The sequence below is a fragment of the Chlamydotis macqueenii genome, chromosome 11, assembly GCF_036417535.1.
Source record: "Chlamydotis macqueenii isolate bChlMac1 chromosome 11, bChlMac1.mat, whole genome shotgun sequence".
Classification (NCBI taxonomy): domain Eukaryota; kingdom Metazoa; phylum Chordata; class Aves; order Otidiformes; family Otididae; genus Chlamydotis; species Chlamydotis macqueenii.
This window is the reverse complement of record NC_141566.1, coordinates 12,136,164-12,156,402: the sequence shown is the minus strand read 5'-3', so window position 1 is coordinate 12,156,402 and position 20,239 is coordinate 12,136,164. Positions and strand designations below refer to the sequence as shown.

The window sequence follows — 20,239 nt, the reverse complement described above, 5'->3', positions numbered from 1 at the left end:
CAGTGGCTGTGAATGCTATGGTAGGTTGGAGACACAAGAGGGATGTCCGTGGTTCCCCCAGCTGCATGCTGTCGCACTGAAAGTGATGATGTGACATGCCTCGGCTGCTTGTCCCCTGTGTCTGACTGCTGTTGGCACTTCTTAGAATTTGCCTTTTAAAAAAAAAAAAAAAGCCCAAGCACAGCACTGAAGTTTCAGATGAGCAGTGACTGATGGGCAACTACTGAGAGCGTGGTACAAGACAGCCTACCTTGGGCTCTGACACTGATCATCCACTTGAGGCAGCAGTATGGTTCCTGTGAGTAGGAAGTCCACTGTCACCAGCTGCTGGGAATGCAATGCGGAGCTCTCTTAAGAGTAACTTTCTTATAGTGGAAATAGAGCTGGACGATGTAGAAATGTCTCTTTACATCTTCATAGGGACTGAGAATGCTCAGTTACTGAGCAGTACAGAATTTGTATTTTTGCTTGTGGGATTGGTGTTTTCAAACTGCTGCTTAAGCTGTTAGCAGCAGTGGCTTTGGCCTCTGCCTGTGAGATGGAATGTATGGCTACACAGTGTCAGCTTTACTGAGCGCTGTTTGTAGTAACGGTGACAAATTTCACAAGAACTTGGTGACTGGAACAAACTGGTCTGTTTTCTAAAACCTGATCTAATTTCAGACATCATGCTGTACTTCTGTACAGTGGAACTAAGAAAAAGCTTAGGGTTTTCAAGGGACATTTTAATCAAAGTGCTTAATCACAGAAATAAGAACAAATCAAGATACCCTGATTATGTAGTAGTCAGAAGAGAACATACTTGTACATGATGATTGCATAAGTGATTAAGTATTCATCTCCTGTCTCAGAAGGACCTGTGTTATTCAACCTAAAGGCTGCTGCCAGTAGTGGAAAGGAAGCAGGAGGGCAGCTCACTGAGGAAGGGGACCCCAGTGGCCTCATGAATGGTGGAGAGGGAATTGTCATCTAAAGGGAAGTGACAGGCACTGTTGAGGAAGACTTCTGGGAAAAAAAGAAACCATCAAAAGTTAAGTCCTAAGGCATGATACTTAATCACATTTATACTAAGCAGGCAGCTGTCAAGGAAGCAGTTGCTAAGAAGTGCAGTGATTTAGGCCAGTCCTTGAGTTGTCAGAAGGTGGAAATAGATGTCCACGCTTCGAGGAGAGTATTGGGTTTCTTCAGTGGGGGTAGGAGCAGCTTTTCTTGTTCTTGGACTGTGTACCCTGGCCTAGCAGAGCAAGGGCAAGGCAGCCAGGGTGTGTTTCCCTATTGTCCCAGAAATGCCCAAGAAGAGCTGTAAGATGCTGCATGTATCCTTTGCATTTCTTTGGCTGGTAGTGGCAGTGAGTTTTAACAGGAGTTGCTGGCCTGCTGGGGCCCTTATAGCCCCTTGGAGTTAGGTGAGATGCCACAGAAAGGGTCAATGGAAGAAAAGCAGCACCCCTTTCTCTGTTACCTCTTGGTGATGGAGTGGTGGGTATTTATCACTTTAGGCTGAAGGTTCAAGTCCATCTAGAAGGACTTGAGTAGTAAATGCCTGAGGAGAGAACAAAGGCACTCCACTTGGAGGAAGGAGACAGGCTTCTTGTCACAAGAAGTTTAGACGGAGTCCAAGGCTTACAGAAAAACTCTTTGTGCCTTCTATAGCACCAGTACTTTCAGCAGCACAGTACCTGTTGGGTTCACCTCCACACTCAGGGATGAGACCCAGCTGTAAACCCCCCAGTCCCTGCTGGCTGGTAGGATCTGCCGGACGGAGCACACTGGGTTGCAGGCCAGCCCATTGCCGAGGAAGGTAAGGGAGAAGGTGAAGTTCCGGGGTCCCCCAATCTCCTGCTGGTTCAGCACCGCCACAGCGTAGGCTTGGCCAGACAAGGGCCGCTCCCACAGCTCAAAGTTCTTGTCCTACCAAGGAAAAAATAAACCCAAGGCTTACCTTAGAGGAGGTAGAACTGATGGTTTTTATGCCTGTCTGTTTAAGCAGGCTTCAGGAACAAGTGGGCTCCACTGGGCTCCTGTTCCCAAACCCTGTGCACTTCTATACCCTGTGTCCCGTTTCTGAAGAGGCTGGCTGCCTGTGCCCCCACACCGCACCCCCAGCCCGGTCCTACTGTACCTTGGTGATTTGGTATCCCTGCTTGCCGAGGGGATCCTGGTTGATGGCAATCACCTCTTTGTTCTGGAGCAGCCACTTGGCCTCAGGACTAATGTGCCGCAGGTCGTTGGACATGAAGAGGGGAGCTGCCATAATAGCCCACATTGCCATCTGAGTAACTGCCTGGTCCCAGCTCAGCCCAAAGTTTCCAATCACCAGCTGTGACAGGAAAACAAAAATGCCTGGTAACACTGCCTGCTGAGGAGAAACTGGGCTACCAACCTGAGCATCAGTAAATGACAGGATACTGAGGGTGGGAACCCTATTTAGGGACTGGTTAGATAGGTTGAGTGCCAGGAGGAGGACCAGCTGGTTGGGAAAGGCAAGGCATGACTCGTGTGGCAATTTAGGATGAACCACTGGTGGAGGTAAAGAAGGATCCTTAACTGGCTAGGCAGCATTTAAGAATCTGCTTTTGGATGTAGCTATTTCTTTGTTGTAATGCTGGCATCCAGGGTTTTTCCCTCTGGTGGGAGATCAGCGCTTGGGAGACTGTCTCTGGTTGCCACGCCTGTGTTCTGAACTGGCACTACTGGCAGAGGCTGCGTTGCACAGAGACAGCGCTTCCTTGGCTCTGTCTATAGCTGTTTCTTTCTGCAGTTCTCTTTCCCTTTCCAGCCAGGGACCCTCTCATTAAGTTCATGATCCTAGGGCCCCATCAGAGCCCTTCCCCTCAGTGTTTCTCCCCCAATTCTCTCCCTCCCCATCCTTCTTAGCCTACAGCTGAGGAAAGGATTTTTTGCTGGTGCTGCAAGGGGGGTGGGCATTGCTCTACTTGCCATGTCAGGATCATTCCAGCCCCCTGGCCCAGCTATCTTCACAATGCTGTCCTGGTGAAGTGCTGTCCAGTCCAAGATACTCTTGATACTGCTCCAGGAATCATACACATCAAAAAAGTTTCTCCAGTGATTGCAGTACTGTTTGATCTCTGTGTAATTGGGCTGCCAAAACAATGAATGTGATCAGCCAGAGAGTCTGACTGTACAAGAACAAGATTATACACAAGGCTATACTAGATCAGAGATAATCTGGGGGAGGACTATGATAACACCTTGCATCACAAGCCTTCTGCATGATCTAGTGCATGTTGGTTCCCTAGGATGCCTCGTGCCCAGTAACGCCAGTCTGCCACACTCCAGACAACAAGAAAAAGAGACGAGTGGTGGTAGTGGGTGACTCCCTCCTGACAGGTATGGAGGCACCCATCTGCCGCCCCGATGCGGTCTCTCGGGAGGTATGCTGTCTCCCAGGGGCTCGTATCAGGGATGTCATCGAGAGACTACCTAGCCTCATACGGCCCACAGACTATTATCCACTGCTGGTGTTTCATGTGGGGGCCAGCGACACAGCCGGCAGCAGCCTGAGAAACATCAAAAGGGATTTCAGGGCTCTGGGTTCAACAGTCAAAGGCTCTGGGGCGCAGGTGGTCTTCTCATCAATCCTCCCGGTTGAAGGGCAGGGACCTGAAAGGGCCAGACGTATCTGGCAGGTTAACTCGTGGCTCAGGGAGTGGTGCTACAGCCAGGGCTTTGGGTATCTAGATCATGGGGCGTGCTTTGAGAAGCCCAGGCTGCTAGGGGTGGATGGCACCTAACCAAGAGGGGGAAGAATGTGGTTGGACAAAGACTTGCCAGGCTCGTCCGGAGGGCTTTAAACTAGTGTTGCTGGGGGAGGGGGAGCACAGTTCAGCCCACTGCTGTCAGCATGGTGCCAGAGCCAGCACTGAGGGTCCAGAAGCTGAGGAAGGATCACAGATAAGTGCAAATGAACCTAAACTGCGATCCAATAGCACCCCTGTCACTCCAGCCAGCAAGTTGGCTTTGTCGGGGCCCAGCTGAAGCGTCTCTATACCAATGCACGCAGCATGGGGAATAAACAGGAAGAGCTGGAGATGCGTGCACACGAGCAGGGCTACGACCTCGTTGGCATCACGGAGACGTGGTGGGATGACACATACGACTGGAGCATCAACATGGAGGGGTATAGGCTTTTTAGAAAAGACAGGAAGGGGAGACGAGGAGGGGGTGTCGCTCTCTACGTCAGCAACCAGCTGGAGTGTGTGGAGCTCCGCCTGGGGATGGAGGAGGAGCTGACAGAGAGCTTATGGGTCAAGATTAGAGGATGGGGACGGACAGGGGACCTTAAGGTGCGGGTCTGTTACAGGCTGCCTGGCCAGGAAGACAGAGCAGACAAAGCACTCTATAGGCAGATAGGAGCAGCCTCACAGTCACAGGCCCTGGTCCTCATGGGGGACTTCAACCACCCTGACATCTGTTGGAGAGACAACACGGCAGGGCACAGGCAGTCCAGGAGGTTCCTGGAATGCGTGGATGACAACTTCCTCCTGCAGGCGATAGAGGAGCCGACAAGGAGGGGTGCCATGCTCGACCTTGTGCTCACCAACAGGGAGGGGCTGGTGGGGGATGTGAAACTAAAGGACAGCCTTGGCTGCAGCGACCATGACATGGCGGAGTTCAAGATCCATGGGACAGTGAGGAAACTACATGGCAAGCTCTCTGCCCTAGACTTCAAGAGGGCAGACTTCGGCCTCTTCAGAGATCTGATGGGCCAAGTGCCATGGGAAGCGGCCCTGGAGGGAAGAGGGGCCCAGGAAAGTTGGTTTATATTCAAGGAGCACCTCCTCCAAGCTCAGCAGAGGTGCATCCCGATGAAGAACAAGTCGGGCAAAAAGGCCAGGAGGCCTGCATGGATACGCAAGGAGCTCCTGGACCAACTGAAAGTAAAAAAAGGAAGCCTATAGAGGGTGGAAGCAGAGACAGGTAGCCTGGGAGGTCTACAAAGAGGCTTTGTGAGTAGCCAGGGATAAGGTAAGGAAGGCCAAAGCCCTGGCAGAACTGAATCTGGCCAGGGATATAAAATGCAACAAGAAGAGCTTTTATAGGTACGTAGAGGACAAAAAAAAGTCCAGGGAAAATGTAGGCCTCCTCCGGAAAGGAAGTGGTGTCCTGGTTACCCAGGACACGGAGAAGGCTGAGGTACTCAATGACTTTTTTGCCTCAGTCTTCACCGACAAGAGTTCCTGTCCCACCACCCAAGCTGTAGAAGGCACAAGCAGGGACTGCGAGGATGAAGAACCGCCCACTGTACTGGAAGAACAGGTTCGGGATCATCTGAGGAACCTAAAGGTGCACAAGTCCATGGGACCTGACAAGATCCATCCGCGGGTCCGGAGGGAACTGGCGGATGAAGTTGCCAAGCCACTGGCCATCATATTTGAGAAGTCGTGGTGGTCTGGTGAGGTCCCCGATGACTGGAAGAGAGGGAACATAACCCCAATTTTTAAAAAGGGGAACAAGGAAGACCCGGGTAACTACAGGCCGGTCAGCCTCACCTCTGTGCCTGGCAAGGTCATGGAGCAGATTCTCCTGGAAACCATGCTAAGGCACATGGAGAGCAAGGAGGTGGTTGGTGACAGCCAACATGGCTTCACCAGGGCAAATCGTGCTTGACCAATTTGGTGGCCTTCTGTGACAGGGTGACGGCATTGGTGGACAAGGGACAAGCAACAGACATCATCTACCTGGACTTGTGCAAAGCTTTTGGCACTGTCCCGCACGACATCCTTCTCTCTAAACTAGAGAGACATGGGTTTGATGGACGGACCACTCGGTGGATAAGGAGTTGGCTGGATGGCCGCACTCAGAGAGTGGTGGTCAACGGCTCAATGTCCATGTGGAGACTGGTCACGAGTGGCGTCCCTCAGGGGTCCGTGTTGTGCCCAGCCCTGCTCAGCATCTTTGTCGGCGACATGGACAGTGGGATAGAGTGCACCCTCAGCAAGTTTGCCGATGACACCACGCTGGAAGGGAGGGATGCCATCCAGAGGGACCTTGATAGGCTGGAGAGGTGGGCCTGTGCCAGCCTCATGAAGTTCAACCAGGCCAAGTGCAAGGTCCTGCACCTGGGTCATGGCAATCCCAGGCACAAAGACAGGCTGGGCAGAGAATGGATTGAGAGCAGCCCTGAGGAGAAGGACTTGGGAGTGCTGGTGGACGAGAAGCTTAACATGAGCAGGCAATGCGCTCTTGCGGCCCAGAAGGCCAACTGCATCCTGGGCTGCATCAAGAGGAGCGTGCCCAGCAGGTCGAGGGAGGTGATTCTGCCCCTCTACTCTGCCCTGGTGAGACCCCACCTGGAGTACTGTGTCCAGTTCTGGAGCCCCCAACACAAGAAGGACATGGACCAGTTGGAGAAGGCCCAGAGGAGGGCCACGAAGATGATAAAAGGGCTGGAGCACCTCTCTTATGAGGACAGGCTGAGAGAGTTGGGGCTGTTCAGCCTGCAGAAGAGGAGGCTCCGGGGAGACCTGATAGCGGTCTTCCAGTACCTCAAGGGGGCCTACAGGAAAGATGGGGAAAGGCTGTTTAGTAGGGCCTGTTGCAATAGGACAAGGAGTAATGGTTTTTAAATAGTGGGGGGTAGATTTAGATTGGAAATTAGGAAAAAATTTTTTACAATGAGGGTTGTAGAACACTGGAACAGGTTCCCCAGAAAGGTGGTGGAAGTCCCATCCCTGGAAACGTTCAAGGCCAGGCTGGATGAGGCTCTGAGCAACCTGATCTAGTCAGGGATGTCCCTGCTCCTTGCAGGGGGGTTGGACTAGATGACCTTTGAAGGTCCCTTCCAACCCTAACCATTCTATGATTCTAACACTACTGCTTCCCTTGGGAAAACAGTTATGGCCACCTAGCTCTGTTAGAAAATTCCTTTGAGTGCTATTTTAATCCCCATGATGGCCCCATCACACCTTCAGTAAACTGTGATGTCCCAGTAATTACTGCCATTTCTTGGGTTTACACCCTTTGGTGACTAATGCATTTAACTCCCAGTAGGAGGGAATGGCAGCATCCAGTTGTGCTGGCACAGGGGAAGCCAGCTATGGGTGGAGAGCAACATGGAACCTGGGCTGGCAGAAATCTATCAGTAAACAATTAAACAGGCTGTCCTAAAGTTTCTCTCCTGGTCCCTGGAGGTGACTGTAAGGCTGACTCTGTTCAGGAGGAATCACACCAAACTATCCTCTCATTGTGTGTCTGCATTGCCAATGTTTTGTTGCTTGGTTCCCTGGAGATGCAAAGCAGATGGATGCTACTGTATTCTTTGGCATGCTCCAGCTGGGCTGTGCCTGCATGCTGCAGGATCCTACTGAATTATTTTCAGCAGAGTAATGACTTGCCTCAGGTATACTTCAGGGCTCTAGAGGAAAAAGTGGTTTTCCTCCACCTTACAGTCTTGTTCTCTATCAGACCAGAGAACAGCAAGTTTCTTGCGAGGCTGTTTTGCAGTCTTAATGTTTTTCTGTTCTTTCCACTTTCAGCCCCAGGGTAGGCCCTGAGAAACGCTCCTTACCTGCTGCACAGGCCTCAGGTAGAAAGGCCACTCACAGGAGTACACAATGCTCCTTCCAGTCTTGTTCAGGGCCAGGGACATGCGCCTGTAACCTAAAGGAAGAGGACAGACAGATGTTACACAATCTCCTTGGTCAAACAGAGGAATTAATCCAATATCACAGGTTCAAGTTTCAGTTCAACTCTTGCAAAATCAAGGCTGAACACATTATTACAGCTGAAACACTTCAAGGGGAGCTTATAGCCTGCGGCCAGACTCCTGCCTCCCAAGGACAGGTGAGCTTCTTCACAGCTTTGCTACAGGTCATGGGCAGGCTTTTTTCTCTGAGACTGCTGATCTCTTTGTGCATATAGCCATAGGAGGACACTGTGGTTTTGCTGTGTGGCATTTTTTCCTTTAGATACTTGGGAAATCCAAGTTGATATCTATCAAGCTGCTGTGTACAGCTTCGCTGGATAGCGTTGCAGGAGTCCATTTGTGCCATATGGACTGGACAGGAATGCAAAAGCTTTTTCCTGTCCTTGTCCCCAGACAGCCCTGTTAAGTCTCTTTTAATCAGCAGAAAGGGAACAAAAAGTTTGCTTTCTCTCCTGGAACTGCCTTAATACAACTGGATTGTATCTGGGTTACACATATGATCGAACAAGAACTTTGAGCTCAGCTGTCACTTATGGTGCCGAGCTGTGCTCCTGGCTGAGGCAGCTGGCATGTGCCCCATCAACTGGCTTTGATATGTCACATGGGCAGGTTCTCCCTGCCAGGCAGAGCCAGGACTATCTGCAGGGCTCCTGCTGCCAAAGACCATGGTGCTGACTGTGCCAGCAGCAAGAACCCAGTCAAGAGAAAACCGCCTTCCGAGTTGCATCGTTGTTCCCACAGATCTGCTCCAGTGGCACTACAATTTGCTTGTGCTTGCAGAGAGTCTGTAGCCAAGCCCCTCAGCACAGTGAGCTACTGAGTTTTCAGCTGATGACTTGCCAGCCTGTGTGCAAATAACTTCTCAACTGGGATATATTCATTTTAACACACTGGTGTGTGTTAAAATGAAAACCCCAGCAGGATTTTAATGCCAGAATTCCCTTCATTTTTTTTTCTGCTAAAAGGCCTGAAAACTGTCCTTTTTAGAGCTGACACAAGCTGTTCTATCTTCAAGCTGATCTGCGTTGACATGACCTCACCAAAGGGATTAAGGGTTAAGTGTGTGAAACACGCTTTGAGCTCTCCAGTAAAGGCACTGCAGGAGGGCAAAGCCTCTGCTGCATTACAAGCTGAGGCAGCAGCCTGCACAGAGAGCCCCCAGAGTGTACAGTTGATGTTTCCATGCTCAGCATGATGTGGTCTCTGGTGTGAGAAAGCTGCTTTTTCAAGCTGTGCACACCAGTGAAAGCTCCAGGAGGCTGAACAGGGAAAAAACACTTGGGTCAGCAACACTCACTACCTTAGGGTACTTGCTTTTGTAACCAAAATGAGTATGCTCAAGGAAAAGAAACTCCCTCAGCCTAGAATTGCTGCTGCTTGCAGAATTATTCTGACCACGTGGCGCAGTGCTGCCTTGAGCCCATGCCTACCTTCTGCCAGCAGGTCCAGTGTGCCAGAATTGCAGCCATCAAACTTTAGCAGGTCCACACCCCAGGAGGCGAATGTTTGGGCATCCAGGTCATAGTGGTTGTAACTGCCAGGGAAGCCAGCACACGTCTTGTTACCGACGTCGCTGTAGATTCCCAGCTTCAGCCCCTTGGAGTGGACCTGTGTTTGCAGACAGAGAGAGAACTGGGGATGGGGCAGGTGGAAGCGGAGCTGGGCCGGTAAGGGAAGCAAAACCACACTGGCAGGCAGGGCCTTCGCTCGGCAGCTACACAGCTGTTCCCTGCCTGTCCTTCCCTCTCCTCCCCTGCTCCCAGTGAGTCTGCAGGTCTGGTCCCCGACTGCCGTCACTGCTCTATGCCGTGGCACTCACATAGTTGGCCAGCTTGCGGATCCCGCTGGGGAACCGTTCTGGGTCAGCCTGCAGCCTGCCATGTTCGTCCCGCGTCGGGGCCATCCAGCAGTCGTCAATGCAGATGAACTCGTAGCCTGCATCCCTCCAGCCGTCGGCAACCATCACGTCGGCCATCTCCATGAAGAGCCACTCGCTAGACGGCAGGCAGCACGACCAGGAAAAAAAGCGGAGGACGTGGCAGCCCGATATCTAATACCGACACAGTAACCGTGCTGCCCTTCCGCTGAGGGCTGGGCAGCGACCAGCAGGCAAACGGCAGAAAAGCGCGGGGAAGGCCTCGGCACGGGGGCGAGCCTGGCTCTCTGCCCTCCACGGGGAAGGCTCACCGGGTGTCAGGGGACAGGGCCGCAGAGCATCACACCGGGCCGGCCACCCCAGGCCCTCGCACGGCCAGGGCCAGCACCCTCCACCCCCACGGTACCTGACGCAGCGGCGCGGGTCGGTGACGCAGTCGATGCCGCAGAGGAAGCGCTCCCAGTGCAGCCAGCCCATCGGCGGCGTCCGCGCCAGCCCGTTGTCCAGCGCCAGCGCCGCCGCCAGCGCCGCCGCCGCCACCAGAGCCCAGCGCAGCACCCGCCGCGCCTCCGCCATGGCCACTGACGAGCCGGCGCGACGGCGGGCGGGCGGGCGGGCCGGCCAATTGCGGCGCGCCGCCCGCCATCCCTCCGCCAATAGCGGGTAGCGGCCGTGCAGCGCGGCCCGCCCCCGCATCGGACGGTCGCGTGGGAGACGTGGTCACGTGAGCGAGGCGGAAGAGCACGCGGCAGCGGGGGCGGGGTCGCGTTGGGGCTTGGCCGGGGCTGCCGGTTTGGGGGCTGCCGGAGGCCGCGCGCGCGGGGCCGGTCTCCCCCGGCTTTACCGAGGGCCCCGTGAGGTGCCGGGGGTCTGCGCCTGGGGTGGGAATCTGTGCAGGCGCCGCCTTCCTGCTGCCGAGCCCAGTCCTTCCGCAGCGCGGCCCGTGCTCTGGCGTGCTCCTTCTCGGATCGCTGCCTTCCCCCTGTTCTCTTTCCTCCTCCGTCAGCACTACCCTCCTAACCCGCCTGGGTTCCTTCACCCCTCTGAGATACAGTACTGAGTTCGTATGCCCCGCCTTGCCTTTTACCGTGACCACTAACACTTCTTGACCGTGCCAGCATCAATGGAGGAATTTGGTGTTACAACATTTCTTCAGAGAGCATCTTGCAGCCCACCTGTCCTGGCTGTGTGGGGAGTTTGGGGTGCAGGGCTCTTGGGTGCCTTGGCTGTGCAGAGGAGCTGGCAGGGTCATTACCGTGAGCTCAAGGTGTTTATGATACTGCAGGCTGGGAGGTAAGGAATGGGAATGGGGTCTCTGCAGAGCCTGGCTCTCTTTCTTGTGGGGATCCAAGTATCAGAGTTGTGAGAAGCAACCACTCACCATGAATAATTTGCAGAGGACAAAGTCACCGGAGCAAAGTATTTTTTTATTTGCAAGTCAGCTTGTTACCGAAATCCGGAATAAAACTCCTTAACAGCAATGAGAAGTTAAGAAGCAGGCACTTCTTTATTGCAGCGCTGGGCGCACGGGGGATCGCTCCACCTAGCGTGCGCGCCTGTCTGATTCAATAGCACCGTTAAATACACATTCGATATGCATATTCAATAGATTTACAAGATATTGTCATGCATAAACATCAACATTTTGAGAAATCATTATAATACGCCTCCTCCCATTCCTGCATGCTAAGTAATTTGAGTCGGGGGTCTTTTTGGTGGTCTCGGGGTTGTCAGAACGCCCCCTCCTCAAATTTGTCGGTTGAACCCCTCCTTGAAATCTCCATATACAGTTCAGAGAACAAGGTCGCCTTGCCCTTAAATCTTCTGGCTTGAAAGTGACGGCTCAAGGCTCCAGCTGCATAACTGGTGCCTAACCACCCCGACATACTGAACTAATTAGGATAAGGATATGTTACCTTTCTAAGATAAGGGAGTTTTATGTTTCTTCTCTGGCTTGAAAGTGACCAGCTTTCAAGGCCCCAGCTGCATAACTGGTGCCTAGTTCTGCCACTATCCTAACTACCCCTGAAATACTAAACTAATTAGGATAAGGATATTTCATATATAAAACTTAACCCTATAGTTCTATGGTTAGTAAGAATCACCCTACACCTACATTCTAAGTTCACATTAATCCAGTATTTTGCTATTATCAATCATTGATATTGTTATTGATTGTAATTCCACTGATTAAAGTCCTCCATGCCCAGATTGAGATGGAAAGGGTGTGGGGTTTCCTAGCAGCGAGCTGGTATTCGTAACAGGTTTGCACCACTTTGGAGGTTTTGCAACATTTTCCCCCCTTTGAAAGTTTTGAAAATAATTTCAATACTTTCACCCTATTAATTACAATAGAAGTTATCATAACTTGGGGAATCTCTGTTATTGACTGTTCATTTCCTGTCTTGTCACTGCCTGGATAATCATGCGGTTAAAAGAAGTCTTTGGACTAATCTGTTACCTGTTCATCAACTTGTGATTCAGCTGCAGCCTTTGACCAAGCTCCCACCATTATCACTTCCCAGACTAAAACCCACTTTCCCAAAATCCCAGAATAACATCTACGGTTAAACATGTTTCACAGTTAGTTTCAATGTTTTGGGATCTCTATTTATGATCTGCCAGGATGTAGGAGCCTTCTTTATCCGGGTGTAATGGATCCATGCGTCGGATTCAGCAATCTTGATGGCAGTGAAAGTAGTCAACAGTACTTGAAAGGGGTTCCTTCCAACGTTCTCGAAGGGGTTCAGAGGTCCACATCTTCACATAGACATAATCACCTGGTTGGAAGTCATGTACTGGATTCTCCAAGGACAGAGGTCTGTTCCAAACAACTGTACTCTGAAGTGCGGTTAAAGTTTTCCCTAAAGAAAGCAGATAATTATAGACATCTTGTTTCCCTTTTAAATGCATATCCAAATTTGGCTCTGGTGATTCATAAGGTTTTCCATACAGCAACTCATAGGGACTGACTAATATTCCACTCTTTCGCTGGACCCGAATTCGTAACAGGGCCAATGGGAGCACTTGGGGCCATTTTAAATTAGTTTCTTGACAAATTTTGCTAATTTGCCTTTTCCGTATTTGATTCATCCGCTCCACCTTTCCACTAGACTGTGGTCTCCATGGTGTATGCAAATCCCAGGTAATTCCCAGAATTTTACTAACAGCTTGGACCACCTCTGCAACAAAATGGGGACCTCTGTCAGAAGAGATTCCAATAGGTACTCCAAATCTCAGGATAATCTCTTGAAGCAACCATTTAATGACTTCCTTTGCCTGATTGGTGTGACAAGGAAAGGCTTCTGGCCATCCTGTAAAAGTATCAACCCCTACCAGAATGTACTGATACCCATTTTGTCGAGGCAATTCTGAAAAATCGATTTGTCAATAGTCTCCTGGTTCCGTACCTGGTTTCAACTTTTGAACCTTTTTCTTTACTACTGGATTGTTTTGTAAGCATGTCTCACATTTTGCAGTTGTCATTTTAGCCATTCCCAACATCTTTAGTGACACTACTTGCTTCTTTAATAAGGCCACCAATGCTTCTGCCCCCCAGTGACATTCCTTATGTTTTGTCTGTATTATCTCCCTCATCAGCAATGGCGGAATTATTACTTGGCCTGATGCAGTTACCCACCATCCCGCTAGATTTTTCTTAGCATTTAATAATTTTCCTAATTTCTCATCCTCTTCTGAGTATTTAGGCCTTTCCCTTGGTAGAGCAATGGTTTTAGTGGGAATCACTGCCAGTTGCAAGACATTTCTTTTGGCTGCACTTTTAGCTGTCCTATCTGCTAGCCTGTTCCCTACAGCTTCTCTTGTACTCCCTGATTGATGTGCTTTACAGTGCATGATTGCCACTGCAGTTGGTTTCTGGACTGCTCGTAGCAGATGCAAAATTTCTTCTTTATACTTAATGTCCGATCCTTGTGAGGATAATAATCCTCTTTCTTTCCACAAAATTCCATGGATGTGTACCACACCAAATGCATACTTGGAATCAGTCCAAATATTCACTCTCTTTCCTTCGCTTAATTCCAAGGCTTTGGTTAAAGCTACCAGTTCTGCTCTCTGAGCTGAGGTGGTGTTGGGTAAAGCATTTGCTTCTATAACAGATTTCTCAGTTGTTACCGCATATCCTGCATAGCGAGTCCCGTTTTCAACAAAACTGCTACCATCTGTGTACAGCTCTCAGTCCGGATTGTCCAGAGGTACGTCTTTTAGATCCTCCCGACTGGAGTACACGTGTTCAATGGTTGCTAAGCAGTCATGTTCCAGTTGCCCTTCTTCCTGTATTGAACTCAAAAAGACTGCAGGATTAATCAGGTTAGTGGTTTTCAATATTACATCATCCTATTTCCATCAAAATCACTTGATATTTCACCATTCTGCTCGGGGATAACCAATGACCCCCCTTTTGCTCCAACACTGATATCACCATGTGGGGTACATATACCACCATCGTTCTTCCCAAAGTCAATTTATGAGCCTCCTGTATTAGCATCACAGTAGCTGCAACTGCTCTCAGACAAACAGGCCAGCCTTTACTTACAAAGTCCAGTTGTTTGGAGAAGTATCCAACTGAGTGCTTCCAACTTCCCACCTTCTGAGTCAGCACTCCCAAGGCGATATGTTGTCTCTCGTGTACAAACAGTTGGAAGTCTTTGGTCAAATCCGGAAGTCCCAAGGCTGGTGCTGTCATCAAAGCTTGTTTTAAGCTTCGAAAGGCTTGTTGCTGGTCTGGACCCCATTCGAATGGTGGACCTTTAAGAGCTTCATATAATGGCTTAACCAACAAACCATAGTTCATTATCCACAGCCGACACCACCCAGTCATTCCCAAAAATGTTCTTAACTCGTGGGTATTCCTTGGTTCTGGGGTACTGCAAATTGCTTCTTTATGATCTGTCCCCAGTCGTCTCTGCCCTTATGAAATTTCAAAACCCAGATATATTACAGTCTGTTTTGCTATCTGGGCCTTAGTTCTGGAAACTTTATATCCACTTAGCCCCAAAAAGTTTAAAAGGTCAATGGTTACCTTTATACATGCTGGTCTTTCTTCCGTCGCTATCAGTATGTTGTCTACATACTGTAGGAGCAGATGTGCAGGTTTAGGGCCATCTTGTTTCCATGTTTCCAGTTCTTTTGCTAATTGGCTTCCAAAAATTGTTGGACTGTTCTTGAATCCTTGTGGTAATCTGGTCCATGTCAATTGTGTCCTTCGTCCTGTGTGAGGATTCTCCCACTCAAAAGCAAACAATTTTCGACTTTCCTCCTCCAGAGGTATGCAAAAGAAAGCATCTTTTAAATCAAGCACTGTAAACCACTGATAGTTCTCTCCTAAAGCTGTCAGGAGTGTGTATGGGTTAGCTACGGCAGGGTGTATATCCTTCACGATCTGTTTTATTGCTCTCAAATCCCGCACTAATCTGTATTCCCCAGATGGCTTTTTCACAGGTAAAATTGGAGTATTATATTCAGATTCACATTCTTCTAAAATTCCATGTTTCAAGAGTTTATCAATTAATTTACTTATTCCCAGTCTTGTTTCAGTTTTAATTGGGTATTGTCTCAACCTCACTGGTTTCACATTCTCTTTTAAGTCCACTTTTACAGGCAGTGCCGCTTTAGACTTTCCAGGGATCTCTGTATTCCAAACTATAGGTATTACACCATCATCAACCTCTTTTGGAACTTCCTGAATTTTAACCTTTTCCTGGATCATTAATAGTTCTCCTGCCTTTGACTCTGGTATTTTTAAAAGGATTTCTCCCTCTTCAAAAATAATTTGTGCATTTAATTTAGATAGCAAATCCCGTCCCAGCAAGGGTATTGGGCATTCTGGCACATACAGAAATTCATGTGTGATTGCTTTATTTCCAAACTTCAGATCAAGGGGTTGAAGGAATGGTTTATCTTCTTGTTTCCCTGTCGCTCCAACTATGGTGGCCATTTTATTTCCTATTTTCCCTTTACGAGTATTCAAGACAGAGTACACAGCTCCACTGTCCACTAAAAATTCAACTTTATCATCTCCCAGCTTAATTACAACCAGAGGCTCAGCTGGGTTCCCCTCCGGTCCCCTTCATTCATCTAAAACCATCATATTCGCAATCCCTTGCTGTTTTTCTCGTAGCTGGGGGCATTCCTTTTTCCAATGTCCCTTCTCTTTACAATATGCACACTGATTTATTCCTAGAGGTGCATTAGATTCTCGGTTACTGAAATCTCTAAAACCTCCTCTTCCCCGCACTCGTCCTCTCCCTGCTGCCGCGCTCCCTGTCAAAACAGCAATCACTCTGTTGTCTCTCACCCTTTTCTTTTGTTCTTCCTCCTTCTCCCGATTATTATAAACTTTCCATGCTGTTTCCAGCATTTTGACCAAATTTCTTGAGTCTTCCACCTCTAATTTTTGAAGCTTCCACTTTATATCAGGTTGTGATTGTGCCATAAAAATTAAGGCTAATTGTTGTTGTTCTGCCTCTGTTTCCAATTTTAAATCGGTATACTTTCTAGAGGCTTCTTTCAATCTTTCCAAATATACAGAGGGTGACTCAGTTTTAGCTTGTTTTATTTCATATAATTTAGTCTAATTCAAAGCTTTTGGCATTGCATGTTTCACTCCATACAATATCCATTTCTGGTAACGAGTTAGTCTTTCCCGGTGTACAGGGTCATTCGGGTCCCACTGAGGGTCTCCCGAAGGAAAATTTTGTTCCAATGTCCCAGAAAATACTCCACCCACACCTGCCGCCTCTGCTTGTGCCTTTCCCACCTTTAAAACCATCTGCTTCTCCGTACTGTCCAGCAAATTATCTAATATTACTTGTAAATCATTCCGATCAGGATCCTGAGTTCTAATAATCATTTCAACCACTCTTCCTACTTTTTCCGGATCCTCCCTGTAAGTCCCTGCTGCCTGTTTCCATGCCATTAGATCTGTGACAGAAAACGGGGTTTTGACATATACCGGTCTGTTTACTCCCACGCCTTGCCTTAAGGGAGCCAACATCTGGGTTTGCTGACGAGTTCGCCTAGATACCGGAGTATGCACTACCACCTCTGTCATTTCATCAGTATCCTCCCTTGTACTGTCCGGCTCTGTTCCTCCCGACTCATTCTTTTCTCGTGAGGAGAGAGACTCCGCTCCCCCTCTCCCTCTTGCCAGTGGGGCTATATCCAATTCTAATTCCATTTCATCCTCTTTTGGCACTGTACACCAAGTGCACCTCCTTCCAATATCACAAGCTGAGCAACAACTCTTAGTTTTCTTAGTTTTCTGATTTTCTGAAGTTAATGACATCACCAAATTATCTCGACTTATCAACTTACACTCGTCCTGCCAATCTGTTCTTTGTCTCAAGTAAAAGAACAAATCCACATACGGCACCTCACTCCATTTACCTTCTCTCCTACAGAACAACATTGACTGCAAGATGGTATTATAGCTTAAAGTCCCACTGGCTGGCCACTTCTCCTGATCTTCCAAAACATATAAAGGCCACCAGTGATTACAATACTCAATCATTTTACCCTTACGTAAATCATCATGCAGCTCATTCCAATGTGCCAACAAACATCCTAACGGTGATGTTTTCGGTATCTTATCATTAAGATTCCCCATACTACTGGTCTTACTCTTAAACAATTTAAACAATGACATTATATCAAATATAACAAGTGTAACAGTTACAACAGATATAGGAGATACAGCAGATATAGCAGGTACAGCAGATATAGCAGGTACAGCAGGTGTAGTAGGTACGGTGGGTATAATAGGTGGGGGGGGTAAGAATAACAGGTATAGCAGGTATATATATCAAAGTATATCAAATATGTTAAATATTGTTTTCCAAAAACCAAATACCGTATTCCAAATACCAGTTACTGAGTTCCAGGTCCAAGTATTCCAAATGCCAGATACCAGATAAATGCAAATGACAATTGTCCCAAATACACAAATGTCCAACCCAGCAATAGCTTTCGCTTATGACTTACAGGCAGACGCCTCGGCACCCAAACCAAACGGGTGCCCTCTGAGCCCCAACCCTGCGAAGCTTTCGCCGCGCCTTACGGGCAGGCTATCCAAACCAGAAAGAAGTGCCTTACCCTTTTTCCCAGGGGTCTTGCTTCGAGCCTTTCAGTCTGGGGATCGGAGGTTCTCCCCGAGAATCCCTCGGTGCGCGCTGGAGGTCTCACGATCCCTCGGATCCGTCGAGGTTCAGAAGCGGTGTCCCATCTGGGTCGCCAAAACTGTTACCGAAATCCGGAATAAAACTCCTTAACAGCAATGAGAAGTTAAGAAGCAGGCACTTCTTTATTGCAGCGCTGGGCGCACGGGGGATTGCTCCACCTAGCGTGCGCGCCTGTCTGATTCAATAGCACCGTTAAATACACATTCGATATGCATATTCAATAGATTTACAAGATATTGTCATGCATAAACATCAACATTTTGAGAAATCATTATAATACGCCTCCCATTCCTGCATGCTAAGTAATTTGAGTCAGGGGTCTTTTTGGTGGTCTCGGGGTCGTCAGAACGCCCCCTCCTCAAATTTGTCGGTTGAACCCCTCCTTGAAATCTCCATATACAGTTCAGAGAACAAGGTCGCCTTGCCCTTAAATCTTCTGGCTTGAAAGTGACGGCTCAAGGCCCCAGCTGCATAACTGGTGCCTAGTTCTGCCACTATCCTAACTACCCCTGAAATACTAAACTAATTAGGATAAGGATATTTCATATATAAAACTTAACCCTATAGTTCTATGGTTAGTAAGAATCACCCTACACCTACATTCTAAGTTCACATTAATCCAGTATTTTGCTATTATCAATCATTGATATTGTTATTGATTGTAATTCCACTGATTAAAGTCCTCCATGCCCAGACTGAGATGGAAAGGGTGTGGGGTTTCCTAGCAGCGAGCTGGTATTCGTAACAGGTTTGCAACACTTTGGAGGTTTTGCAACAAGCTGAGTCAGGTGCGTCTTAGAGCAGAGGCACATTTCTGTGTTCAGAGTTACAGTATTTATAATCTTCCCCTAATCACCCAATTTGTCTGTCTCCTTTTTATTATTTTCCTTTCTTTGTTGGAGCTCACAATCTATGTGACTGCATCCCTGTTTCCCACACTCCCCCCCCCCCCCCCGCCCCCGGTTTTCTATATGTACCAAAATAAGATCTGGTTATCTATATGGCGCAAGGTAAGGTCTGATTCTCAAGATAAGGTTCCAAAAAATGACTTAAACAAAACCTTATGCACTTTTCTCACAGAATGAAGCCCGGAGTTGGATCCAGCACTGGTGGGAGGCTGATACAGAATATGGAGTATGGCGAGGCTGTTCGCTGCCACTCTGCCTGCTTATCTGGGGCTGGATCCAGTGCATCTCTGCCTGAGATGCTGGTGCCCATCCAGATCTTTGCACTCAAAGATTGTAGTCTCTCTTCAAACAAGTTCAACCATAAGGATATGTCATAGTCACTGACCATTGCCCTATTTGCACTAGTAAAATCAACTTGGCTGAGAGGTGAGATGAGAAACTCTGGGAACGGGTAATGCTGGTATTGGCAGGATGCAGAGCTGCATCCCAATCAGCATCTCAGATGAGCCCCAGATTTAGTCCCTGTTTTTGCAGGAGTCACATGCCTGTGAGCACTGCTCGGCCTCATCCTGCTGGACGTATCAGCATTGGCAGCATGTGTGGTCTGTCAAGGAGGCACGGAGGCTCTCACTTGCCAAGGCAGTGGGAAATGGGAAACGAGGAGCCAATTCTTCCTCCCTGTGCATCTCCCCCAGGGCTGGACCAGCCCCTGCAGCTCCACTGGAGCTGTTGTCCTAGGCCCTGCCACAGCAGGAGGGGGGGAGCAGAATGGGACTGCTGCAGGGCCAGGGCTGCCACAGCGTTGGGCTCTGGGTGCCGCTGGTGTGCAGGGCCATCGAGGCATCTCGCTAGATGTCCTCCATTCCCTGTTCTGATGCATCCAGGGAACAAAAGCCCTTCAGAGCCCTTGGTTTGATAATTACTGCTTGTTTCGGTGCTGGGGTCCTCCTGTCCCTTGAGGGACTGAAGCATAGAAGCCTCTCAAAATCGGACAAAACAAGCCACTATAGGGGCTGGAAAGCTTTAGCGGGTTTTTTTTTTTGTTGTTTTTGTTTTTTTTTTTTTTTTGCAAAACCAAGCCTGGAACTGGGCAATTATGCCATGTTCCCAGGGCTTGGGAGTACTGCAGGGCCAATCCCTGCTTGTCTCCTGGCTCCAGTCCCAGGTGTCCTGCCTGCCCCCGGGAGTACCTGTTGCACTCACACCCCTTGGGCTGGGGAGCACATGCGGTGCCCTGTGGCCTGCATGTGCTGGCTGGCTTCCTGTCAGAGGTGTAGGCTGGTCTGAAAGTGGTGCTGGTGGGGTGGATGTGGCTGTGAGGATGCGGAATTTGGCAGGGGAAAGCCCCTCTGAGCGGGTGGAGTGATGGGCTGTGGTGTGATGCAGCTTAGATAGCAGGGGCATGCTGGGGGCCCAAGTGCCCCTTGGCTCCTGGAGCTCTTCTGTCCTGGGGGCAGAACTGTGCTGAGGGCTGGGGTGCTGGCACAGCCACACTGCCTGAGCACACCACACCCGGGCTTTCCCTGCAGTGGAAGGATCCTGCCCCCATGGGGCCGGGTGCAGCAGGTCCTGCAAGGGCCCCGTGCAC

General features: G+C 49.2%; 1 protein-coding gene across 1 annotated transcript; it reads right to left on the bottom strand.

The window, feature by feature from the left end:
* Positions 1 to 704: 704 nt before the first annotated feature.
* Positions 705 to 10,121, bottom strand: GLA (galactosidase alpha). The gene is made up of 7 exons (XM_086756370.1): positions 9,952 to 10,121; positions 9,489 to 9,663; positions 9,100 to 9,277; positions 7,532 to 7,623; positions 2,941 to 3,102; positions 2,123 to 2,320; positions 705 to 1,911 (listed from the first exon to the last, which is right to left on the bottom strand). The coding sequence occupies exons 1-7, from the start codon at positions 10,119 to 10,121 to the stop codon at positions 1,648 to 1,650; spliced, it is 1,239 nt and encodes a 412-aa protein (XP_086612496.1). The 3' UTR covers positions 705 to 1,647.
* Positions 10,122 to 20,239: the final 10,118 nt, after the last annotated feature.